Below are 23302 nucleotides of genomic sequence, written 5' to 3'. Positions count from 1 at the left end.
CGCAGAAGTGATTTTGCTTTCAAAACCATGGTTTTCAAGAAGCTACAATTTTAAGCTTATGCGTTTTACAAACGGGCTTCTAGCCATCAATATTCTATCTTTATTTACTTTTTACCAACTTTATCCTTTATGCATGTTATTATATTATTTATGGAATTCTTATTATTTTTGTTTACATGAACTCTCTTTTTTTATTATTTTTATTTTTATTTTTTATTAATTATTTATTTGATATTATACACTTTTATAATTATAATTTTTTGTATTATTTTTATTATATTTTTATAATATAATTTATTGATTCTATTAGGTAAAGTAAATTAAACAAAAAATTAATTGTAAATAATAATAATAATAATAATAATAATAATAATAATAATAATAATAATAATAATAATAATAATAATAATAATAATAATAAATTATAGCATACTAAAAAAGAGTACTAAGAGTACTAAAAATATACTATATAAAAAATATCATACAATTTTTTTTTATTTATTTCAATTACTACCAAGATAAATATTTAATTTTTTTTATTATTCTTAGTACTCTCTAAAATTTATATTTTGTTAGTTTTAATTAAAAATATATTTTGCCAATTTTTATATATTATTTTTATTTTAGTGTATAAATATTAATTTTATTATAGAATTAATTAATAAGATCTATTCAATTATCTAAATTAAAATGATAAGATAATATACAAAAATTATTTAAGTTGGTGTCTATTTTAGTAATTTTTTATCTAAAAGTGATTTTGAGTAGTAGAATCCAAACAACATTTATTTTACTATAATTCATTTTGATGCAAAGATTACCAAACATAAATCACTTTAACACAAACTTACTTTTCATCAAAATCAAATTTGCAAAATCAATTTTATTCAAACTCCAGTTTGTAAACTGTAATCCAAACACACACTTCATCTAATAGCTCACTTTTTTTTTGTTGGTTACATGCTGGTCAAAATTTAACAAAATTGCTGTCCCTAAATTTTTCTTTATTTAATATTTACAAAGGCCGATGCTTCTAAACTACGTAAAATATATATTTTCTTTTATCCCTAAAGAAGTAATTTTGGGTTGTCCACGCCCATGTATCTCTCAGCTAATTTAAACTCTATTAAGAGCCCATGTATCTCTCAGCTAATTTAAACTCTATTAAGAGCCTGCTACTGGCCAATATCCCTAATGAAGTATTTAAACAGTTTAATTTGTATAAATTTTAATTGAAATGTTTGAAATACATTTTAATTTTATCTCTGCATTAACTATGACTATTAATGAAGTTTAGTCAAGAATAATTTTGAAACATAATTCGAACATGAATAACAAACATGATTACAGGTTTTCAAGTCGACGACAATTTTAAATCATATTAAAAAACATAATAACGTTTTCAATTGTTTTGAATAAAATTGATACAAATTAAATATTAAATCTTTTTACAACATATATATATATATATATCCCCCTTTAAAATGGTATAGTGCATATGTGTAAAATGTATGGAGCAAAAATCACTATTGAATTTGTAATTTTTATGACGTGTAAATCTCACTAGCTTGATTAAAAAAATGATTAAACTCTTACTTTCTCATTTTAGAAAACCTAGCTTCCATTTGACGAAACAATTGAAGGCTAAAAAGTTATTAAACTTTCATGGATAACCGACAATCAAAAATACATTAAGCCAGAATCTTATTCCATCACTTGGAAGAAGGAAAGTAAAAATAAATAAATAATTATTAAGCCTCCGAAGCAATTCTTCTAAAAAGAAGAAAGCACTTAATGTTTTATTAATTTGATTAGCCACATCTATTTTTTATTTTAATACTCTGCTAAAAAAATACATTATATGTAGGACAATATGACAAATAAATTACTCGAAGGAGTCCTAAAAATTAAAATAGAAACAATTAAATAAAATAGAACAGAAATATCATATGGCATCAGAAAAATGTTACATGAATAACTCCCGTCAACGAGCATCGGATTGTTGATGAGCATTACTCAAATGTTTATATATTAACCAATTTTTATTTTATTCATTCAATATCTTCATTTCATTCCGTGGTCAATAAAATTCGAGCAAATATGATAGCACCATTCTACTTTAGGTAGTGAAGATGATTACTATTATCAGTACTTCTTAAACAATGCTCATGGGCTTTTGCATAGGATGATCCACAAATTGAAATAACCAAAATTGTAACTGGATCTTATTTTTCTGAAGACAATCAGGTAATGAGAGAAAAACGAGAAGATCAATTTCTAGTTCAAGACAGCAACATACTGATGGTGGTCATGTTAGGCTTTCACTAGAACACCAGTATTTCATAAACATTTGAAAATTTTCCAATCCTATATATTTTTTGTGATTGTGAGTGCTGAGTGAGCAATCAATCAACAGATCACCAAGAAAAGAGCAAATGTGAATACTACAGGAACTTTAAAAATCAACTATTATTCAACAATATTTTCTGCAAAGAAAAAAAATAATAAAATACAATATCAAAAAAGGAAGCATTTTACCCCTGGTCGCCATCGAGGTTTCGATCGGCACACTTCACAATATTCACTGTTGGCCACTAAACACATTCATTCATCCAAGCACAAATAAATCACAATTGTATATGATTCTCAATACAACATTATTGAAGCACTAATGCACGATCAGCATTGCCTCAAAATAAAAAAGAATTTGTAATTTGGAATAATTCCCAAACAGCAACTCATCTTGGGTGGTAAGGAAGGATGCTGCCCAAGATTAACTTTTGGAACCTATGGAAGAATCCCCAAACTACTTTCCCATGGCATTTAGCCTTAAAAGAAAAATCTTATATAGACGGGACTCATTTACACTGGCAAAAAATCTCCACTGATTGGACATAGTGTCAATCAGTATTTGCTGCTAACAACTTTTGTGATTACATTTTTGAGATTGAAGCATGTTTGGGAAAGTAATGGCATATGAATTGCTTGTTTCACACTGTTCCTTAAGACATCAAAGAGTATTCACCTTTTCCTAGAGCTTGAGATGTGTCCCTCATGGTTTACATAGCCAATCATTCTCACTGTTTTAAACAGACCACTCACTTGTTAGGATCACACACCAAACAAAAAAGGAAAAAATGGGTTCCAAAGAAATCTATTCTTCAGGAAATAATAACATTCAAAAATCAGATCATTGGCTTTAAATAATGACAAACAAAATTAAAGCACAAGCAGGCATTCATTTATTCATATTAGGAATAGATTGGGAGTGTGAAGAATCTTGAAAAGAGAGAGGCTCAAGAAAAAAGGCACAAAAAATAGATGGAAAAAAGAATAATAAACTATTTACAAATTCTTGCTACCTGCTCATTTCCACCACCCTTCATTGAATATAAAATGCCAATAGCAGAAGGAACATGATACCTCATACACGAGTTCGGGGCTTTTGACCACCAGATCGGGGAATAGCCAGGATAGCTATGAGTCCACTGACAAGGGCTGCAAGAGCTGCCACGGCAAAGGCTGGGGCATTTCCTCCACCAAACAGCTGATCCCATGGTCCACTTCCCAATGACACCACTATCTGTTTATAACATGGCAAATGATTAAATCAGTAACTCCAAAAACACAAATCCTGTTCACGACTATGACAACTTTTGAAAATTAAAGAATAAAAAAGAAAAACTTCTATTTATAGAATGTAAGCTAAAAATGAACCCAGTAATGAAAGAGGAGGGCATCTAATATATTCCGACCTAACCAACCCAAGCCCATTATCTGTAGGTCACACTGTTGGATATTTTGTTAAGTCACCTGAAATTGGTCCTGGTTGACACAGGTGACAGGTCATCGTTACATTTGCACTAGAAAGAGTATGTTTTGAGTTTCAAACAACAAATTTTGGGAAATGGTTTGAGTTTATATATGAATTGATTTCTGATTTTGAAACCCTGTTTAGGTAAGACTATTTGGTTTACTTCATTCAAATTGAAAACTTTTCGTGGTTGATTTTTTATCTACATGTAGCATGGTTGTTTTAAGGTGTTCCACAGGTTGGAACTCATTATCCAAAACAAATTTAAACTCTTTTGTACTGGATTCCAGGCATGGAGATGATTTATTCAATCAAATTCATTTTCAATGAAATCAAATTATCTAAAGTCAATCTGTTTCATATTTCAATGATTTCCCAAACACAATTTTAACAGTTTCCAGCAGAAGAAGGATCTTGTATGCAAGTGATCTCATAAGTATGACAGAAGTGCACTTCATCATCAACTCAGTATGACAGTTTCTAAATCACACAATTACACATGCTGAAATCCCAACTCTGTACTTTGTCTCGACTAATTGCTATCATCAGACTTTGATAGTCATTGACTGTGAACTTGAATGAATTAGTTAAATGTAATTCAGTAATCTGAAGCATTTTCACGTTCAAAGTGTATGTGCCGTTCATGGTCTATCAACCTAGATCTAAGCTTAAGTGGAAACAAAATCGATCACCCAGAGTGTGTGTATTTACTATATATTCAATATCTTTTTGATAAAATACTATATGTTAAATAATGCAAACAGCATAAAGTTAATAAGATCTAAAAGCCCAAAGACACTATGCAGAAGTGCATGCAAAGACAAAGGTCAATTGTAAATTGTAAATTGCAATTAACAGTTTCTAGTGGTTGTCTGGTGATTCTGGTCAATCTTGGGGTTTATTTTATTTCTGTTTTCATGTCCTGTTTTTCAGTTTAATAATTACAAAAATGTTGATTATTTTTATTTATGTTTCTCATTTTCAGTATTTTGTAAAAGAAATAGTGAAAAAACAAAATCTTGTTTTCCAATCTTGCTGCACTAGAAGAAGATATGCCAAACTAAATAGCAACATTTTCCAGAATATGATAAATATTGACAATATTATCCAGCAAACTTCCTTAGGGAAAACCTATTTTTTTTAAATCAAGCCAAATGCACAATAAGAGATCACAAATTATCACATCTTCCACCTTTTGCCACTAGTGGTATCAAAAGAATTGCAACCAAAGTTATAGAAAAGAAGAAATACCTGTGGGATCACTATTGCCAGATTTAGGACACCCATTGATAACCCTGTAAACACCCACAACTCATTAAGCAACTACAGTCACATCTCCGAGCAAAAATAAACAAAGCCATGAATAGAATTCCACCTTGGCCAAGTCCCAATGACTCAATATGTGTGGAAACTAAGGCATATGGAACACTGTAAGTGATCTGCAATAAATAATCTGATGAGTCAGTTAACGTAATAAAAAAAAAAGGCCAGTTTCAGCTAAGATGATTATGCTTCCAAGAGCTAGTCACTCAATACGATATGCAACTGATGTATGAGAGCCACTAAGATTTCAAAAAGATTCAAAGAACGCACGGACAACAAATTTGAGCATTTATTTCAGTGGACATAGGACACAGCGGCTACCTTCAATGTCCACACTAAAGGAAGAGGACAATTTCAGTAGTAAATTAGAGTAACTTACTGATAATGGAAACCCAAGAATGGTGAAGAGTATCACTGCAGCTATCACGATGCCAGTTGGTGGTGCATCTTTGCCTAAATAGCTAGCGTTGCTTGCAACATATGTTACTACAAGCATTGCAAGAAAGCAGATGGCCATTATAATATTTGAGACACCCCAAACAAACCCAGCACCGCGTTTCCTGCATAACCTCTCCATGAGTAATGATGTTATTCCAAGAACAACTGAATTAAGCATTAATCCAAGTGCTCCCATTCTGACCCCAGCATCATAATTAGGGCCTCCATTTGGATCACCACCATAAATCTCTCGACCCATCCAATCAGTGTCAAATAGAATAAAAGGGAACCATCCGATCCATGTTAGAGCAGTAACAGACAGGATAATCCATACAGGAGTCGTAAAATATTTGAATGTCCCAAATAGCTCCCACATGAAAGCCTCTTCTGTACTACCTGAACCCGCTGCTCCTCCCTCAGCATGGGCTGCCGCACTTGAACTTATAGGCACTTCTTTAGCTGCCATGAGGCTGAGATATGTGGTGATCGCAATGAAAATAATATCAAGAAAGAAAGCGGACTTGAGATTTGCACAACTAATAGTGCATGCAGGTGAAAGTGTGAAAGCAAAAATCTTGTACCAACCACTGTACGATCCAGTTGCATAGCCAAGAATGTTACCAACAGCCATAAAAAGAGAAAAATAAGCATTTGCAACGCGCGTTCTTCGAGGATCATTGGCTGACATTCCAAAGAAGAAAAATACAAAGGAAACATGAATAATGACATCAGTGACTTTTTTGCTATCCAAAATCCAAATTGATCATAATCAACAAAAAACATCACTATTAAATCATAATGTGCTTTCCATAGTAGTGGTGCCATTTTAATGGCGGTTTTCTCTTCCTTTCTCTTACATATAACCATTTAACGGTCTACACTCTATACAAGTGATCAAATTAAGGCATACAAAGCAAGTTAAAATTTATTCAGACAATGAGGCACCTATACTAAGCATTTTAGCTAATATATGATGATAAAGAAAGAAGATAATTATCACGCCTTTTAATTTCTTAGAGAACCGAATTCATGTTTGAATATTAAGATGATCATCTAGCCAGAGTACCTTCAAGGAAAAACATACAACTAATTTATTTTCCACTAATCTGGTTTTCTCCCTTACTTTTTGAATGGGTTTATATCCAGATTTGTGTGATACCACCCTACAAACTAGCCGACATTAGACAATTTTCAGACCTATAACAAGTACAAGCAATATGTTTTCCTCCACTACTCCAATATCTAATGCTAGATTCTTCTTTTAGAATTCGTGGAACATACTCTGTTTTGGACTTTCGGGTGAAAAGGTCAAGGATAAGTGCAGAAGAGGGGGGTAAAATCATTAGAATGGAGGTGCGAAAGTGCAGGGAAAAAATGAATTGTGAACAACACAACAGCCTCCATGATTCTCACTAGGTGGGGTCGGCTACATAAATCAAACGACGCCATTGCTCTATATCATGTATCATGTCTACAGTGAGACAGACTGTTTACACATAGATCTCAGACCTTTTAACATGAGCAATTTCCTTCTTTTAACATTTAGCAGTTGGAAGTACCCAGAACCCCACCCCAAGAAAGTATAGATTTCTGATATTTGGTGTCCTTGGACACTAGGGAGGTTCAAACCACTCCCTCATCTCCCATTTCAAATAATAGAAGTAGCCACACTTAACATTTTATTTCTGATTATAATACAAACATACGAGCAACGAGGGGAACTCATGTTTGCTACATGATTCGATAATATAATCCTCTAGAAACTGGAGGGTAAATTTCTCTCTACCATGTATTATTGCATGATAGGTATAAATGTCTAATTACACATACATATAACACAGAGAAAGGAATCTCCTTCCATATTTTATTTGAATTTGGAGTATCGTATCTGAATTAAACTCTTATTTGTTAACTTATCACATCATTTCTACACTTATACGAGTATCAAACTTAAAGTGCATTTAATGTATGTTTCAGAAGCTTACTTTTGTATAAATTTTAACTATAGGTAGTATTGGTTAGAGGTATCATTACTTTATCTGTTAAAAATATACATAATAGACCTATTATGCAATAATAGATGACAGGGGATAATTTACTATCTAGTTTCAGGAAGGTACCGGAGCCATTGCCATATAATTATTAAGCATGTACTTGCTTCCCGCTTAAAGTAACATCCTTCAATTTTGCATTCATTTTGCGAGTTGGCTTGAATAACTTCATGGCTATCATAAGACACATGGACTAATCCTGGCTGCAAACTCTCAGCTATATTGGAAGAGGCAACAAGATAAGAGCTTGTAACGACATGAACACATAACAGGTTTCTTACTCCAGTTCTTAGTTCATATGCATGCACACTAGCCATATAAAATCTCTAAAATTCCTATTCCATTCATATATCTATATATCAAATGATTAACTTTAGCTTTGATAGAAATTAGTTTCTCCATCCAAGAAAACATACATAGCAAATGCAAGGATGCTACTATGGTTAATAATGGCATAACCCTATTTGGTGTATGTATTTGGGCCCTCTATTTGTTCTAAAGCTCATGAACATTTTAAATGTCTTTCCTTGCCGCTTGCCAGACATGTTGAGAGATTGGAAAGCTACAATCTATATAGAAAGCTATTCTTGTGTTTTTTTGGCTCTTGTGTGGGGGATCATTTATCCTCCTTTTCTTGGTGTTATTTTTCTCTAATACAATTCTTATTTTATTCAAAAAATGAAAGAAAAAAAGAAGCATACCCATTCCACAACCAGCAGTTGTAAATCAAGCATTCAACTGCAAACAACAAACACCAGCTTACTGCATACATGACTGAACAAAAGCACAGATAGTGAAAGCGATAGCAACCTCTCAGTTAGAATGCAGTGTTATGTCCGAGAAAACTTTAATGCTAACTTCTTTGTTCCAATTTTGACCAACAGTATTATTAACTTGGTCCCAGACTTAAATGGTAACCTTCACGTGGCATGCTATATCAATCATTGATTGTATTCTGTTTCTACTTGTCATGACAAAAACTTTTCGAGTTTGCTAAGCTGTACCGACCACACAAACACATTCCTAATCCAAAATTGAGCACCAAAATCATGCTGACTAAGTCAAAAATTCAGTAAACAGGTCAAATCTAACACACATTAAATAGATGAAAATGATGATATTGCAGTCAGATGAATCCAGATTGCACCAAGTCAACAGCACAAATTAAAAATAAAAATAGCAAGATTTCTTGATTGCGCAATTCGAATTTGGACTTCATCAAAGAAGAAGAGTAAAATGTTCAAATTAGGGACTGGGAGATTCTTACTAGTGAGATCAGCCAGGAGAGCTCTACAAGGACCCTGAGTCACGTTATTCGCTACGTCGAGGATCCAGAACCCGATCACGAAGACGGTTATCGCCGCCGGCCGGAAAGTATCGGTGTCGCCGAGGAGCCAGCCGATGTCAGCAGCGTATCCAATTATGATGACAGCAACGATGATCGCGGCGGCACCGGCGAGGATGAAAGGACGCCGGCGACCAAAGCGGCTGGTGCAGCGGTCGCTGAGGTGTCCGACGAGTGGCTGAACGAAGAGGCCGGAGACGGGACCGCAGAGCCAGATGATGCTGGCCCACTGGTGAGGGATCCCGAGCTGCTGAACATAGGGAGTGAGGAGAGAGAGCTGAAGCGCCCATCCGAACTGGATTCCGCTGGCCACAGAAGCTACACGCAGCAGCTGCCGGAGCCGGACTCTCGGCCGAGCCGGCGGGCGCGGCGCCACGGGCCTTTCCGATGACGTGGAGGGGCGTGACTTGCTGGAGCGGTTTTGGTTGTGACGGTGAGCCTCGGGATTCGGCATCACTGTGATGTAATGTAAGCAGTAAGCACGATTCCCGGTGCTCCCTTCTCTCTCTAGATTCTCTCCCTCTAGTTTGTTACAGTCTGTTGTGTCTGAAACCGTTTTTGTCTCGAAAAACTGAAAACTAAATAGGCGGGGGAAGCGAGAATCGCGAGGCAGAGAAAGTGTGTGTGGCTCTGTGGCTGTTTCTCTGGCGGTTTGGGAGAAGATGCAAAGGTGGTGGTGGTGAGGAGAGTGTGATTCCGTTGAGTAGGAAAGTGAATTGACCAGGTTCCGGATTTATTTACGAAACTGCCCTCGTGTCTATGGCAACGTGAGTAGTGTGATTTCTTCGTCTTTGGTAATTCCATACAGCTATACTGGACTAGATGATTAGACATGACTTAAAACGTGGCTTACACATTTATTTTCAGTTTTTCATTCTAACGCTAATTGGTAATTTCCTTCTTTGTTTAAGTGTTCTGGATTCTGGATTGATACAGAGGAATAGATATTTTTAAACGGAACATTTTAATAAACTGAAAACTAAATTGAATTATATCAGATTTTCCGTATATCCATATCAGAATAAGAGAAAGGTTGGTGTATAATTATTTTTTAAAAATATTTATAGTATATATAATCCAGAAAAAATTTTCTAATTATTAAGTTGTACATAGTTTATCATCTTAATTAAATTTTATTTTTCTTATTTCTATATATATTTAATAAATAAAAGAATAAATCAATAAATTTATTGATACACTAAATTAAATAGCCCCTAAACAAATATGAAAAAAATCACTTAAATTTATGCTTTTTATTATGAGAAAATATTTTTTTTTTACTTTTTGTTATTACAATGACATTATTTTTTGAAAAATTTAGATAAATTGAACAATAATCAGTTTATTAAAATATGAAAAATTTTATTTATAGAGAAAAACACGAAAAATACTATTTAAAGAATTTAAAACAAAAACTTTTTACTAAAAACTTTAAAATTTTAATTATTTATGAAAATAACTTTTAAAATTTGTATTTCGTATAATCTTTGATAAGTACTCTATATACATTTCTTAGTTATCCTTAAAATAGAAGGATTTAAATAAATTTAGTCGTCTTCAACCTATTTATTTACTGCTCTTTCTTTTTGTTTACTTAAAGAATTTAATTTTTATATGTTAACAACATAAAATATTTTTACATTATCAAAAATAATTAATATTTAAATTATTAATATATTAAAATTAAATTTTTATCAAATTTAATAAATAACTTTTTATATATAATAGATTTTAAAATTAAATAAAAGATGTTATGTCACTATGTCAGTCACATAGATATTAAGTATTAACAGACATTAATATATCTGGAATAATGATGTCTGAAGGTAGTTGTGGGGACGGGTGAAGTGGAGGACAAGTTGGAATTGAAATTGGCCAAGGATTATGAATAAAACGACAAGAAGAATTAGATGTGAACGTGTTTGGTTAGATGTATTTTATTATAAGCTAAATGAGGACAGCGAAATAGGTAGTGTGTCAGATAAGGTTTGTGATAAAAGGGAAGAAAAAAAGAAAACGGGTAGGCTTCTTGTTCTTGGTTCAGTTGACATGGGTGGCTGGGTCGGCTATGTAAGAAACTAAGTATGTAACCTTGGAAGGCTAATAAAAATTTTAAATTAATTATTATATATTTATAAATAATTTATATAAAAAATTCTGAAGACTAATAATTTTAATAATTTTAGCCATTATTTGACCAATACAAATATTAAATTATTTTTAATAAATAAATTTTATTAATTTATATGTATAAATTCTAAAAAATATAAGTATAAATTATATTAATTTATGTAAGTAAAATTTTAATAAATATAAGTGTAAATTGTATGTTTTATGTGTATAAAATTTTTATAAATATAAGCGTAAATTATTGATAGTTAAATATTAATAAAAAATAATAATATTTATTGATCATATAATATTATTTATTATATATTATTTAATTTATTTTTAATATATATTTACTGAATTAGTAATTATTTTTATATAATTTTTGTATGTACAAATAATATAGTGGAATATAAAGTATAATAAAAAATAAAAAATTGATTTTTTGGTTCACTCATTACTCATTGGCAGGTTTTTCTTTTGAGCTGCACCGTCTTTTTTGCTTTCAAGGGTATTACGTAAAGTGATGTGTATTTTGCGTGGTATAGTGCTCAATAAATTCCTTTGTTGGGTTAAATAATAATTTTCGTTTTCTTTTTCTGATCTGTGATTCTAGATTTCTTTTATTATTGTATTTATTTTTCTTTTCGGTGTGATTTGGTAATTATTCATTTGTCTACTAGATTTTGGTCAGTGATGCTTTCGACTTAGTATTCCTTGTACTATGATCTCGTATCGGGTTCGTGTATGTTCTGTTGAAACCGTATGTCGTCTCTCCACGATGTTTGACAAATGATTGCCTCGTGATTCATGTTTGGACTTTGGACTAAAACTTGAAAAATTTTATTACCCGATATTTTTTAACGGTTTAATTAAGTATCTTTTAAAATATTTTTAATCAAATTTTTATTATATTAATTTTATTGTACTGCTATTAGATTGATTATGTTTTATGGTAAAGAGTGTTGTACAGTTAAAAAAAGTACGAACATAAATTAAATGTGACAGAGATGAAGATATTGAGATAGATGAATAGTAATACGCGATTAGATAAAATAAGGAATGAAGATATAAAAGAGAGGGTTGTAGTAGTCTGTATTGTAGAAAAGATGGTAAAATCACGTCTCAAGTGGTTCGGACATGTGAGAAAATGACCGACAAAACATCTAGTAAGAAGGATGGATAAGATGGAAGATGGACAATGAGTAAAAGGTAGAGAAAGACCTAAGAAGACTATCCATGAGGTGGTCAAATGAGATCTACATATAAACGGTCTCTCTATAGACATAATACATGATAGAACTCAATGGCGTCATTTGATTCATGTAGTCGACCACACCTAGTGAGACAAGGTTTTGTTGTTGTTGTTGTTTGTTGTTGTTTTATTATATTAATTTAAAAAAATTAAAATAAATACATTTAAAAAGATTTAATAGCTTTTTTAATTTAAAATACAAATTTAATTTTAACACCTTCAATTTAGTTCTAAACACCATAAATATTACATTTCTAAGAAGAAAATTCTCTAAAATTTTCAAAACAAGTTTCAATCATAAACCCAGTAGTGACATCTCTAAAAGGAGTTGTCATCATTGGGCTCTTCCTCTGCACCGCTGGTGCACGAAATTGTGATATCCAGGCTCGAATAATCCCTGGCAACGTGAGCAACTTGGTACGCGTAATCGTGATTACACTTTAATTATGTAAAATTCATGGCTCTTTCTTTCCCTGGCAATGGCACCAAGAACATGGTGCCAATACCATGGTTCACAACTTCGATACAACTAACCAGCAAGTGCACTGGGTCGTCCAAGTAATACCTTACGTGAGTAAGGGTCGAATCCCACGGAGATTGTTGGTATGAAGCAAGCTATGGTCACCTTGTAAATCTCAGTTAGGCAGATATAAATTGATAATGGTGTTTTCGAATGATAAATAATAGAATAGGGATAGAGGTACTTATGTAAATCATTGGTAGGAATTTCAGATAAGCGAATGGAGATGCTTTTCGTTCCTCTGAACCTCTGCTTTCCTGCTATCTTCATCCAATCAGTCTTACTCCTTTCCATGGCTGGCTTTATGTGATACATCACCACTGTCAATGGCTACTTTCGGTCATCTCTCGGGAAAATGATCCAATGCCCTGTCACGGCACGGCTAATCGTCTGGAGGCATCACCCTTGTCAATGGCTTCATCTTATCCTCTCAGTGAATAATATGCTCACGCACCCTGTCACGGCACGGCTATTCATCTGTCGGTTCTCGATCATGCTGGAATAGGATTTACTATCCTTTTGCGTCTGTCACTAACGCCCTGCAATCGCGAGTTAGGAGCTCGTCACAGTCATTCATTCATTGAATCCTACTCGGAATACCACAGACAAGGTTTAGACTTTCTGGATTCTCTTGAATGCCGCCATCATTCTAGCTTACGCTACGAAGATTCTGGTTAGGAGATCTAAGAGATATTCATTCTAGCTTATTTCATGTAGAACGGAAGTGTTTGTCAGGCACGTGTTCATAGGGGAGAATGGTGATGAGCGTCACACATAATCATCACCTTCATCACGTTCTTGGGTGCGAATGGATATCTTAGAAGCGAAATAAGATGAATTGAATAGAAAACAGTAGTACTTTGCATTAATCTTTGAGGAACAGCAGAGCTCCACACCTTAATCTATGGAGTGTAGAAACTCTACCGTTGAAAATACATAAGTGAAGGTCCAGGCATGGCCGAGAGGCCAGCCCCCATGGTCTAAGAACTATGCGTTCAAAGATGTTCCTAAGATCCTAAGGTGATCAAAAGATGACTAATACAATAGTAAAGGGTCCTATTTATAATAAACTAGCTACTAGGGTTTACATGAGTAAGTAATTGATGCATAAATCCACTTCCGGGGCCCACTTGGTGTGTGCTTGGGCTGGGCTTGAGTGTTGCACGTGTAGAGGTCTTTCTTGGAGTTGAACGCCAGCTTTTGTGCCAGTTTGGGCGTTCAACTCTGGTTTTGGCTCCCTTTCTGGCGCTGGACGCCAGATTTGGGCAGAGAGCTGGCGTTGAACGCCAGTTTACGTCGTCTATTCTTGGCCAAAGTATGGACTATTATATATTGCTGGAAAGCCCTGGATGTCTACTTTCCAACGAAATTGAAAGCGCGCCATGTTGAGTTCTGTAGCTCCAGAAAATCCACTTTGAGTGCAGGGAGGTCAGAATCCAACAGCATCAGCAGTCCTTCTTCAACCTCTGAATCTGATTTCTGCTCAAGTCCCTCAATTTCAGCCAGAAAATACCTGAAATCACAGAAAAACACACAAACTCATAGTAAAGTCCAGAAATGTGAATTTAACATAAAAACTAATGAAAACATCCCTAAAAGTAACTAGATCCTACTAAAAACATACTAAAAACAATACCAAAAAGCGTATAAATTATCTGCTCATCACAACACCAAACTTAAATTGTTGCTTGTCCCCAAGCAATTGAAAATCAAATAGGATAAAAAGAAGAGAATATACTATAAATTCCAAACTATCAATGAAACATAGCTGCAATCATATGAGCGGGACTTATAGCTTTTTGCCTCTTGAATAGTTTTGGCATCTCACTTTATCCATTGAGGTTCAGAATGATTGGCATCTATAGGAACTTAGAGTTCAGATAGTGTTATTGATTCTCCTAGTTTAGTATGATGATTCTTGAACACAGCTTCTTTATGAGTCTTGGCCGTGGCCCTAAGCACTTTGTTTTCCAGTATTGCCACCGGATACATAAATGCCACAGACACATAATTGGGTGAACCTTTTCAGATTGTGACTCAGCTTTGCTAAAGTCCCCAATTAGAGGTGTCCAGGGTTCTTAAGCACACTCTTTTTTTTTTTGAACCTTGACTTTAACCGCTCAGTCTCAAGTTTTCACTTGACACCTGCACGCCACAAGCACATGGTTAGGGACAGCTTGGTTTAGCCGCTTAGACCAGGATTTTATTCCTTTAGGCCCTCCTATCCACTGATGCTCAAAGCCTTGGGATCCTTTTTATTTGCCCTTGCCTTTTGGTTTTAAGGGTTATTGGCTTTTTGCTCTTGCCTCTTGGTTTTAAGAGCTTTTGGCTTTTTCTGCTTGTTTTTTCTTTTTCTTTCTATTTTTTTTTGCCTATTTTTTTTTTCTGCAAGCTTTGTTCTTTGCTGCTTTTTCTTGCTTCAAGAATCATTTTTATGATTTTTCAGATTATCAAATAACATGTCTCCTAGTCATCATTCTTTCAAGAGCCAACATATTTAACATTCTTAAACAACAACTTCAAAAGACATATGCACTATTCAAGCATACATTCAGAAAACAAGAAGCATTGTCACCACATCAATATAATTAAACTAAGTTCAAGGATAAATTCAAAACTCATGTACTTCTTGTTCTTTTGAATTAAAATATTTTTCATTTAAGAGAGGTGATGGATTCATAGGACATTCATAACTTTTAAGACATAGTTACTAACTACTAATGATCATGTAATGAAGACACAAACATAGATAAGCACATAACATAGAAAACGAAAAACAGAGAAAACAAGAACAAGGAATGAATCCACCTTAGTGATGGTGGCGTTTCCTTCTTGAGGCACCAATGATGTCTTTGAGCTCTTCTATGTCTCTTCCTTGTCTTTGTTGCTCCTCCCTCATTGCTTTTTGATCTTCTCTTATTTCATGGAGCATGATGGAGTGCTCTTGATGTTCCACCCTTAGTTGCTTCCAATAATTGTGTGGAAGAAAATGTATCCCCTGAGGTATCTCAGGGATCTCTTGATTTGCAGTCAAATGTTCTACCACTGAGCTATAGACCCTTGATGGAAGCTTTTGTCTTCCCTTTCCCCTTTCTAGAGGTTTCTCTGGCCTTAGGTGCCATCAATGGTTATGGAAAAAAACAAAAAAGTTATGCTTTTACCACACCAAACTTAGAATGTTGCTCGCCCTCGAGCAAAAGAAGAAGGAATATAAGAAGAAGAAGAAGATATGAAGGAGATGGAGGGAGGTGTGTATTCGGCCATATGGGTGGGATTGGGTGGGAAAGAGATGTTGAATTTTGAAGGTAAGTGGGTGTATGGATGTGAGTGGTAAAGGGTTAATAGGGAAGAGTGTTTATTGGGAATAGAGGATGATTGAGAAGAGAGAAGAGAGTGAGTGGAGGTAGGTGGGGATTCTGTGGGGTCCACAGATTCTGAGTTGATCCTGTGAGGTCCACAGATCCTGAGGTGTCAAGGTATTTACATCCCTGCACCAATTTAGGCATGTAAAATGCCCTTGCATACAACTCTGGGCGTTCAGCGCCAGGTTGGTGGCCATTTTGGGCGTTCAACGCCCATTTGCTGCCTTTTCTGGCGTTGAACGCCAGAACCATGCTTGTTCTGGGCGTTCAGCGCCAGGATGTTGCCCATTTTGGGCGTTCAGCGCCAGAACCATGCTCTGTTCTGGCGTTTGAACGCCAGGCAGATGCTCCTCCAGGGTGTGATTTTTCTTTTGTTGTTTTTGATTCCGTCTTCAATTTTTATATTTATTTTGTGATTCCACATGATCATGAACCTAAGAAAACATGAAAAATAATAATAATAGAGTTAGATAAATAAACATTGGGTTGCCTCCCAACAAGCGCTTCTTTAATGTCAATAGCTTGACAGTGGGCTCTCATGGAGCCTCACAGATGTGCAGAGCTTTGTTGAGACTCTCCAACACCAAACTTAGAGTTTGGATATGGGAGTTCAACACCAAACTTAGAGTTTGGTTGTGGCCTCCCAACACCAAACTTAGAGTTTGACTGTGGGGGCTCTGGTTGGCTCTGTTTTGAGAGAAGCTTTTTCTGCTTCCTCTCCATGGTTGCAGAGGGAGATCCTTAAGTTTTAAACACAAGGGAGTTCTCATTCCATTGAAGGACTATTTCACCTTTGTCAACATCAATCAAAGCTCTTGCTGTGGCTAGGAAAGGTCTTCCTAGGATGATGGATTCATCCTCTTCCTTTCCAGTATCCAGGACTATGAAATCAGCAGGGATGTAAAGGCCTTCAACCTTTACTAACACATCCTCTACTTGTCCATAAGCCTGTTTTCTTGAACTGTCTGCCATCTCTAATGAGATTTTAGCAGCTTGCACCCCATAGATTCCCAGTTTCTCTATTACAGAGAGGGGCATGAGGTTTATTCCTGAACCAAGGTCACATAAAGCCTTAAAGATCATGGTGCCTATGGTACAGGGTATTATGAACTTTCCAGGATCCTGTCTCTTTTGAGGCAATGTCAGTTGATCCAGATCACTTAGTTCATTGATGAACAAGGGAGGTTCAACTTCCCAAGTATCAATGCCAAATAATTTGGCATTCAGCTTCATGATTGCACCAAGAAACTTGGCAGTTTGCTCTTCAGTAACATCCTCATTCTCTTCAGAAGAGGAATACTCATCAGAGCTCATGAAGGGCATAAGGAGGTTCAATGGAATCTCTATGGTCTCTAGATGAGCCTCAGATTCCTTTGGTTCCTCAGAGGGAAGCTCCTTATTGGTCACTGGACGTCCCAGGAGGTCTTCCTCCTTGGGATTCACGTCCTCCTCTCCCTCACTGGGTTCGGCCATTTTGCTTATGTCAATGGCCTTGCACTCTCCTTTTGGATTCTCTTCTGTATTGCTTGGGAGAGTACTGGGAGGGATTTCAGTGATCCTTTTACTCAGCTAGCCCACTTGTGCTTCCAAATTTCTAATGGAAGACCTTATTTCATTCATGAAGCTTTGGTGGACGAAATTGTGATCACATTAATGTAGTACTCTTTGTTATTGTATGGAATCATTATCATGGCTCTTTACTATGTGTGGACACAACTCCGTTCAACTAACCAGCAAGTGTACTAGGTCGTCCAAGTAATAAACCTTACGTGAGTAAGGGTCGATCCCACAGAGATTGTTGGCTTGAAGCAAGCTATGGTCACCTTGTAAATCTCAGTTAAGTTGACTCATATGGGCTACAATATATTATGTAAATAAAACATAAAGTAAGGATAGAGATACTTATGTAGATTCATTGGCAGGAATTTCAGATAAGCGAATGGAGATGCTTTTCGTTCCTCTGAACCTCTGCTTTCCTGCTATCTTCATCCAATCAGTCTTACTCCTTTCCATGGCTGGCTGTATGCAAGGGCATCACCGTTGTCAGTGGCTACATCCCCTCCTCTCAGTGAATCATATGCTCACGCACCCTGTCACGGCACGGCTATTCATCTGTCGGTTCTCGATCATGCTGGAATAGGATTCACCCTCCTTTTGCGTCTGTCACTAACGCCCAACAATCGCGAGTTTGAAGCTCGTCACAGTCATTCAATCATTGAATCCTACTCAGAATACCACAGACAAGGTTTAGACCTTCCGGATTCTCTTGAATGCCGCCATCATTCTAGCGTACGCCACGAAGATTCTGGTTAGGAGATCTAAGAGATACTCATTCTAGCTTAATTCATGTAGAACAGAAGTGTTTGTCAGGCACGCGTTCATAAGGGGGAAGGATGATGAGCGTCACACATAATCATCACCTTCATCACGTTCTTGGGTGCGAATGGATATCTTAGAAGCGAAATAAGAAGAATTGAATAGAAAACAGTAGTACTTTGCATTAATCTTTGAGGGACAGCAGAGCTCCACACCTTAATCTATGGAGTGTAGAAATTCTACCGTATGAAAATACATAAGTGAAGGTCCAGGCATGGCCGAGATGGCCAGCCCCCTATGGTCTAAGAACCAGGCGTTCAAAGATGATCCTAAGATCCTAAGATGATCAAAAGATGCCTCATACAATAGTAAGAGGTCCTATTTATAATAAACTAGTCACTAGGGTTTACATGAGTAAGTAATTGATGCATAAATCCACTTCCGGGGCCCACTTGGTGTGTGCTTGGGCTTGGGCTTGAGTGTTACACGTGCAGAGGCCATTTGTGGAGTTGAACGCCAGTTTCTGTGCCAGTTTGGGCGTTCAACTCTGGTTTTGGATCCTTTTCTGGCGCTGGACGCCAGATTTGGGCAGAAGGCTGGCGTTGAACGCCAGTTTACGTCGTCAATTCTTGGCCAAAGTATGGACTATTATATATTGCTGGAAAGCCCTGGATGTCTACTTTCCAACGCAATTGGAAGCGCGCCATTTCGAGTTCTGTAGCTCCAGAAAATCCACTTTGAGTGCAGGGAGGTCAGAATCCAACAGCATCAGCAGTCCTTTTTCAACCTCTGAATCTGATTTCTGCTCAAGTCCCTCAATTTCAGCCAGAAAATACCTGAAATCACAGAAAAACACACAAACTCATAGTAAAGTCCAGAAATGTGAATTTAACACAAAATCTATTAAAAACATCCCTAAAAGTAACTAGATCCTACTAAAAACATACTAAAAACAATGTCAAAAAGCGTATAAATTATCCGCTCATCACAACACCAAACTTAAATTGTTGCTTGTCCCCAAGCAACTAAAAATCAAAATAGGATAAAAAGAATAGAATATACTATAAATTCCAAACTATCAATGAAACAGAGCTTCAATCATATGAGCGGGACTTATAGCTTTTTGCCTCTTGAATAGTTTTGGCATCTCACTTTATCCATTGAGGTTCAGAATGATTGGCATCTATAGGAACTCAGATTTCAGATAGTGTTATTGACTCTCCTAGTTCAGTATGATGATTCTTGAACACAGCTTCTTTATGAGTCTTGGCCGTGGCCCTAAGCACTTTGTTTTCCAGTATTACCACCGGATACATAAATGCCACAGACACATAATTGGGTGAACCTTTTCAGATTGTGACTCAGCTTTGCTAAAGTCCCCAATTAGAGGTGTCCAGGGTTCTTAAGCACACTCTTCTTTTGCTTTGGACCTTGACTTTAACCGCTCAGTCTCAAGTTTTCACTTGACACCTACACGCCACAAGCACATGGTTAGGGACAGCTTGGTTTAGCCGCTTAGACCGGGATTTCATTCCTTTAGGCCCTCCTATCCACTGATGCTCAAAGCCTTGGGATCCTTTTTATTGCCCTTGCCTTTTGGTTTTAAGGGTTATTGGCTTTTTGCTCTTGCCTCTTGGTTTTAAGAGCTTTTGGCTTTTTCTGCTTGCTTTTTCTTTTTTTTTTCTATTTTTTTTTCGCCTATTTTTTTTTTTCTGCAAGCTTTGTTCTTTGCTGCTTTTTCTTGCTTCAAGAATCATTTTTATGATTTTTCAGATTATCAAATAACATGTCTCCTAGTCATCATTCTTTCAAGAGCCAACATATTTAACATTCTTAAACAACAACTTCAAAAGACATATGCACTGTTCAAGCATACATTCAGAAAACAAGAAGCATTGTCACCACATCAATATAATTAAACTGAGTTCAAAGATAAATTCGAAACTCATGTACTTCTTGTTCTTTTGAATTAAAACATTTTTCATTTAAGAGAGGTGATGGATTCATAGGACATTCATATCTTTAAGACAGAGTTACTAACTACTAATGATCATGTAATGAAGACACAAACACAGATAAGCACATAGAAAACGAAAAAACAGAGAAAGTAAGAACAAGGAATGAGTCCACCTTGGTGATGTCCTTGAGCTCTTCTATGTCTCTTCCTTGTCTTTGCTGCTCCTCCTTCATTGCTTTTAGATCTTCTCTGATTTCATGAAGGATGATGGAGTGCTCTTGATGTTCCACCCTTAGTTGCTTCCAATAATTGTGTGGAAGAAGATGTATCCCCTGAGGTATCTCAGGGATCTCTTGATTTGCAGTCGAATGTTCTACCACTGAGCTTATAGACCCTTGATGGAAGCTTTTGTCTTCCCTTTCCTCTTTCTAGAGGTTTCTCTGGCCTTAGGTGCCATCAATGGTTATGGAAAAAACAAAAAAGCTATGCTTTTACCACACCAAACTTAGAATGTTGCTCGCCCTCGAGCAAAAGAAGAAAGAATAGAAGAATAAGAAGAAGATATGGAGGAGATGGATGTGAGTGTGTATTCGGCCATATGGGTGGGATTGGGTGGGAGAGAGATGTTGAATTTTGAAGGTAGTGGGTGTATGGATGTGAGTGGTCAATGAAAAACAGAAGGGATGATCATGAATGGAAAGAGAGATGATGAGGTAGGTGGGGATCCTGTGGGGTCCACAGATCCTGAGATGATCCTGTGGGGTCCACAGATCCTGAGGTGTCAAGGCATTTACATCCCTGCACCAATTTAGGCATGTAAAATGCCCTTGCACACAACTCTGGGCGTTCAGCGCCAGGTTGGTGCCCATTTTGGGCGTTCAACGCCAGAACCATGCTCTGTTCTGACGTTTGAACGCCAGACAGATGCTCCTCCAGGGCGTGATTTTTCTTCTGCTGTTTTTGATTCCGTTTTCAATTTTTATATTTATTTTGTGACTCCACATGATCATGAACCTAAGAAAACATGAAAAACAAGAATAATAGAGTTAGATAAATAAACATTGGGTTGCCTCCCAACAAGCGCTTCTTTAATGTCAATAGCTTGACAGTGGGCTCTCATGGAGCCTCACAGATGTGCAGAGCTTTGTTGAGACTCTCCAACACCAAACTTAGAGCTTGGATATGGGAGTTCAACACCAAACTTAGAGTTTGGTTGTGGCCTCCCAGCACCAAACTTAGAGTTTGACTGTGGGGGCTCTGGTTGACTCTGCTTTGAGAGAAGCTTTTTCTTCTTCCTCTCCATGGTTGCAGAGGGAGATCCTTGAGTTTTAAACACAAGGGAGTCCTCATTCCATTGAAGGACTATTTCACCTCTGTCAACATCAATCACAGCTCTTGCAGTGGCCAGGAAAGGTCTTCCTAGGATGATGGATTCATCCTCTTCCTTTCCAGTATCCAGGATTATGAAATCAGTAGGTATGTAAAGGCCCTCAACCTTTACTAATACATCTTCTACTTGTTCATAAGCCTGTTTTCTTGAGCTGTCTGCCATCTCTAGTGAGATTTTAGCAGCTTGCACCCCATAGATTCCCAGTTTCTCTATTACAGAGAGGGGCATGAGGTTTATACCTGAACCAAGGTCACACAGAGCCTTAAAGATCATGGTGCCTATGGTACAGGGTATTATGAACTTTCCAGGATCCTGTCTCTTCTGAGGCAATGTCAGTTGATCCAGATCACTTAGTTCATTGATGAACAAGGGAGGTTCAACTTCCCAAGTATCAATGCCAAATAATTTGGCATTCAGCTTCATGATTGCACCAAGAAACTTGGCAGTTTGCTCTTCAGTAACATCCTCGTTCTCTTCAGAAGAGGAATATTCATCAGAGCTCATGAAGGGCATAAGGAGGTTCAATGGAATCTCTATGGTCTCTAGATGAGCCTCAGAGTCCTTTGGTTCCTCAGAGGGAAGCTCCTTATTGATCACTGGACGTCCCAGGAGGTCTTCCTCTTTGGGATTCGCGTCCTCTCCTCTCCTCACAGGTTCGGCCATGGCGCTTATGTCAATGGCCTTGCATTCTCCTTTTGGGTTCTCTTCTGTATTGCTTGGGAGAATACTAGGAGGGATTTCAGTGATCCTTTTACTCAGCTGGCCCACTTGTGCTTCCAGATTTCTAATGGAAGACCTTGTTTCATTCATGAAACTTATAGTGGCCTTAGATAGATTAGAGACTAGATTTGCTAAATTAGAAGCATTTTGTTCAGAGTTCTCTCTCTGTTGCTGAGTTGATGATGGAAAAGGCTTGCTATTGCTAAACCTGTTTCTTCCACCATTATTAAAGCTTTGTTGGGGCTTTTGATCCTTCCATGAGAAATTTGGATGATTTCTCCATGTTGAGTTATAGGTGTTTCCATAAGGTTCACCTAAGTAATTCACCTCTGCTATTGCAGGGTTCTCAGGATCATAAACTTCTTCTTCATGAGAAGCCTCTTGAGTACTGTTGGATGCAGCTTGCAGTCCATGCAGACTCTGAGAGATCATTTTGACTTGCTGAGTCAATATTTTATTCTGAGCCAATATGGCATTCAGAGTATCAACTTCAAGAACTCCCTTCTTCATAGACGTCCCATTACTCACAGGATTCCTTTCAGAAGTGTACATGAACTGGTTATTAGCAACCATGTCAATGAGTTCTTGAGCTTCTGCAGGCGTTTTCTTTAGGTGAATGGATCCACCTGCAGAAGTATCCAATGACATCTTTGATAACTCAGACAGACCATCATAGAATATATCCAGGATGGTCCATTCTGA

At 36.4% G+C, this 23302-nt stretch overlaps 1 protein-coding gene across 1 annotated transcript; it reads right to left on the bottom strand.

Annotated features, from left to right (window-relative positions):
- Positions 1-2587: 2587 nt before the first annotated feature.
- LOC112767063 (sucrose transport protein SUC4) lies at positions 2588-11674 on the bottom strand. Its single transcript, XM_025812946.3, has 6 exons — positions 8894-11674; positions 5517-6256; positions 5190-5253; positions 5066-5109; positions 3424-3583; positions 2588-3080 (listed from the first exon to the last, which is right to left on the bottom strand). The coding sequence occupies exons 1-5, from the start codon at positions 9423-9425 to the stop codon at positions 3425-3427; spliced, it is 1539 nt and encodes a 512-aa protein (XP_025668731.1). The 5' UTR covers positions 9426-11674; the 3' UTR covers positions 2588-3080; position 3424.
- Between the last annotated feature and the right edge of the window lie 11628 nt (positions 11675-23302).

The sequence above is a fragment of the Arachis hypogaea genome, chromosome 17 (assembly GCF_003086295.3).
Source record: "Arachis hypogaea cultivar Tifrunner chromosome 17, arahy.Tifrunner.gnm2.J5K5, whole genome shotgun sequence".
Lineage (NCBI taxonomy): Eukaryota > Viridiplantae > Streptophyta > Magnoliopsida > Fabales > Fabaceae > Arachis > Arachis hypogaea.
This window is presented reverse-complemented; position numbering and strand designations above follow the sequence as displayed.

Bases quoted from the DNA above. Each gene is read 5' to 3' on its own strand.
- LOC112767063 (XM_025812946.3), bottom strand. From the start codon at position 9,425: ATGCCGAATCCCGAGGCTCACCGTCACAACCAAAACCGCTCCAGCAAG. The intron at 6,257-8,893 runs GTAAGAATCTCC...TTGGAATGTCAG, and splicing joins TCTCCTGGCTGATCTCACTA to CCAATGATCCTCGAAGAACG. The intron at 3,584-5,065 runs GTATTTCTTCTT...TGTTATAAACAG, and splicing joins TGGCAATAGTGATCCCACAG to ATAGTGGTGTCATTGGGAAG.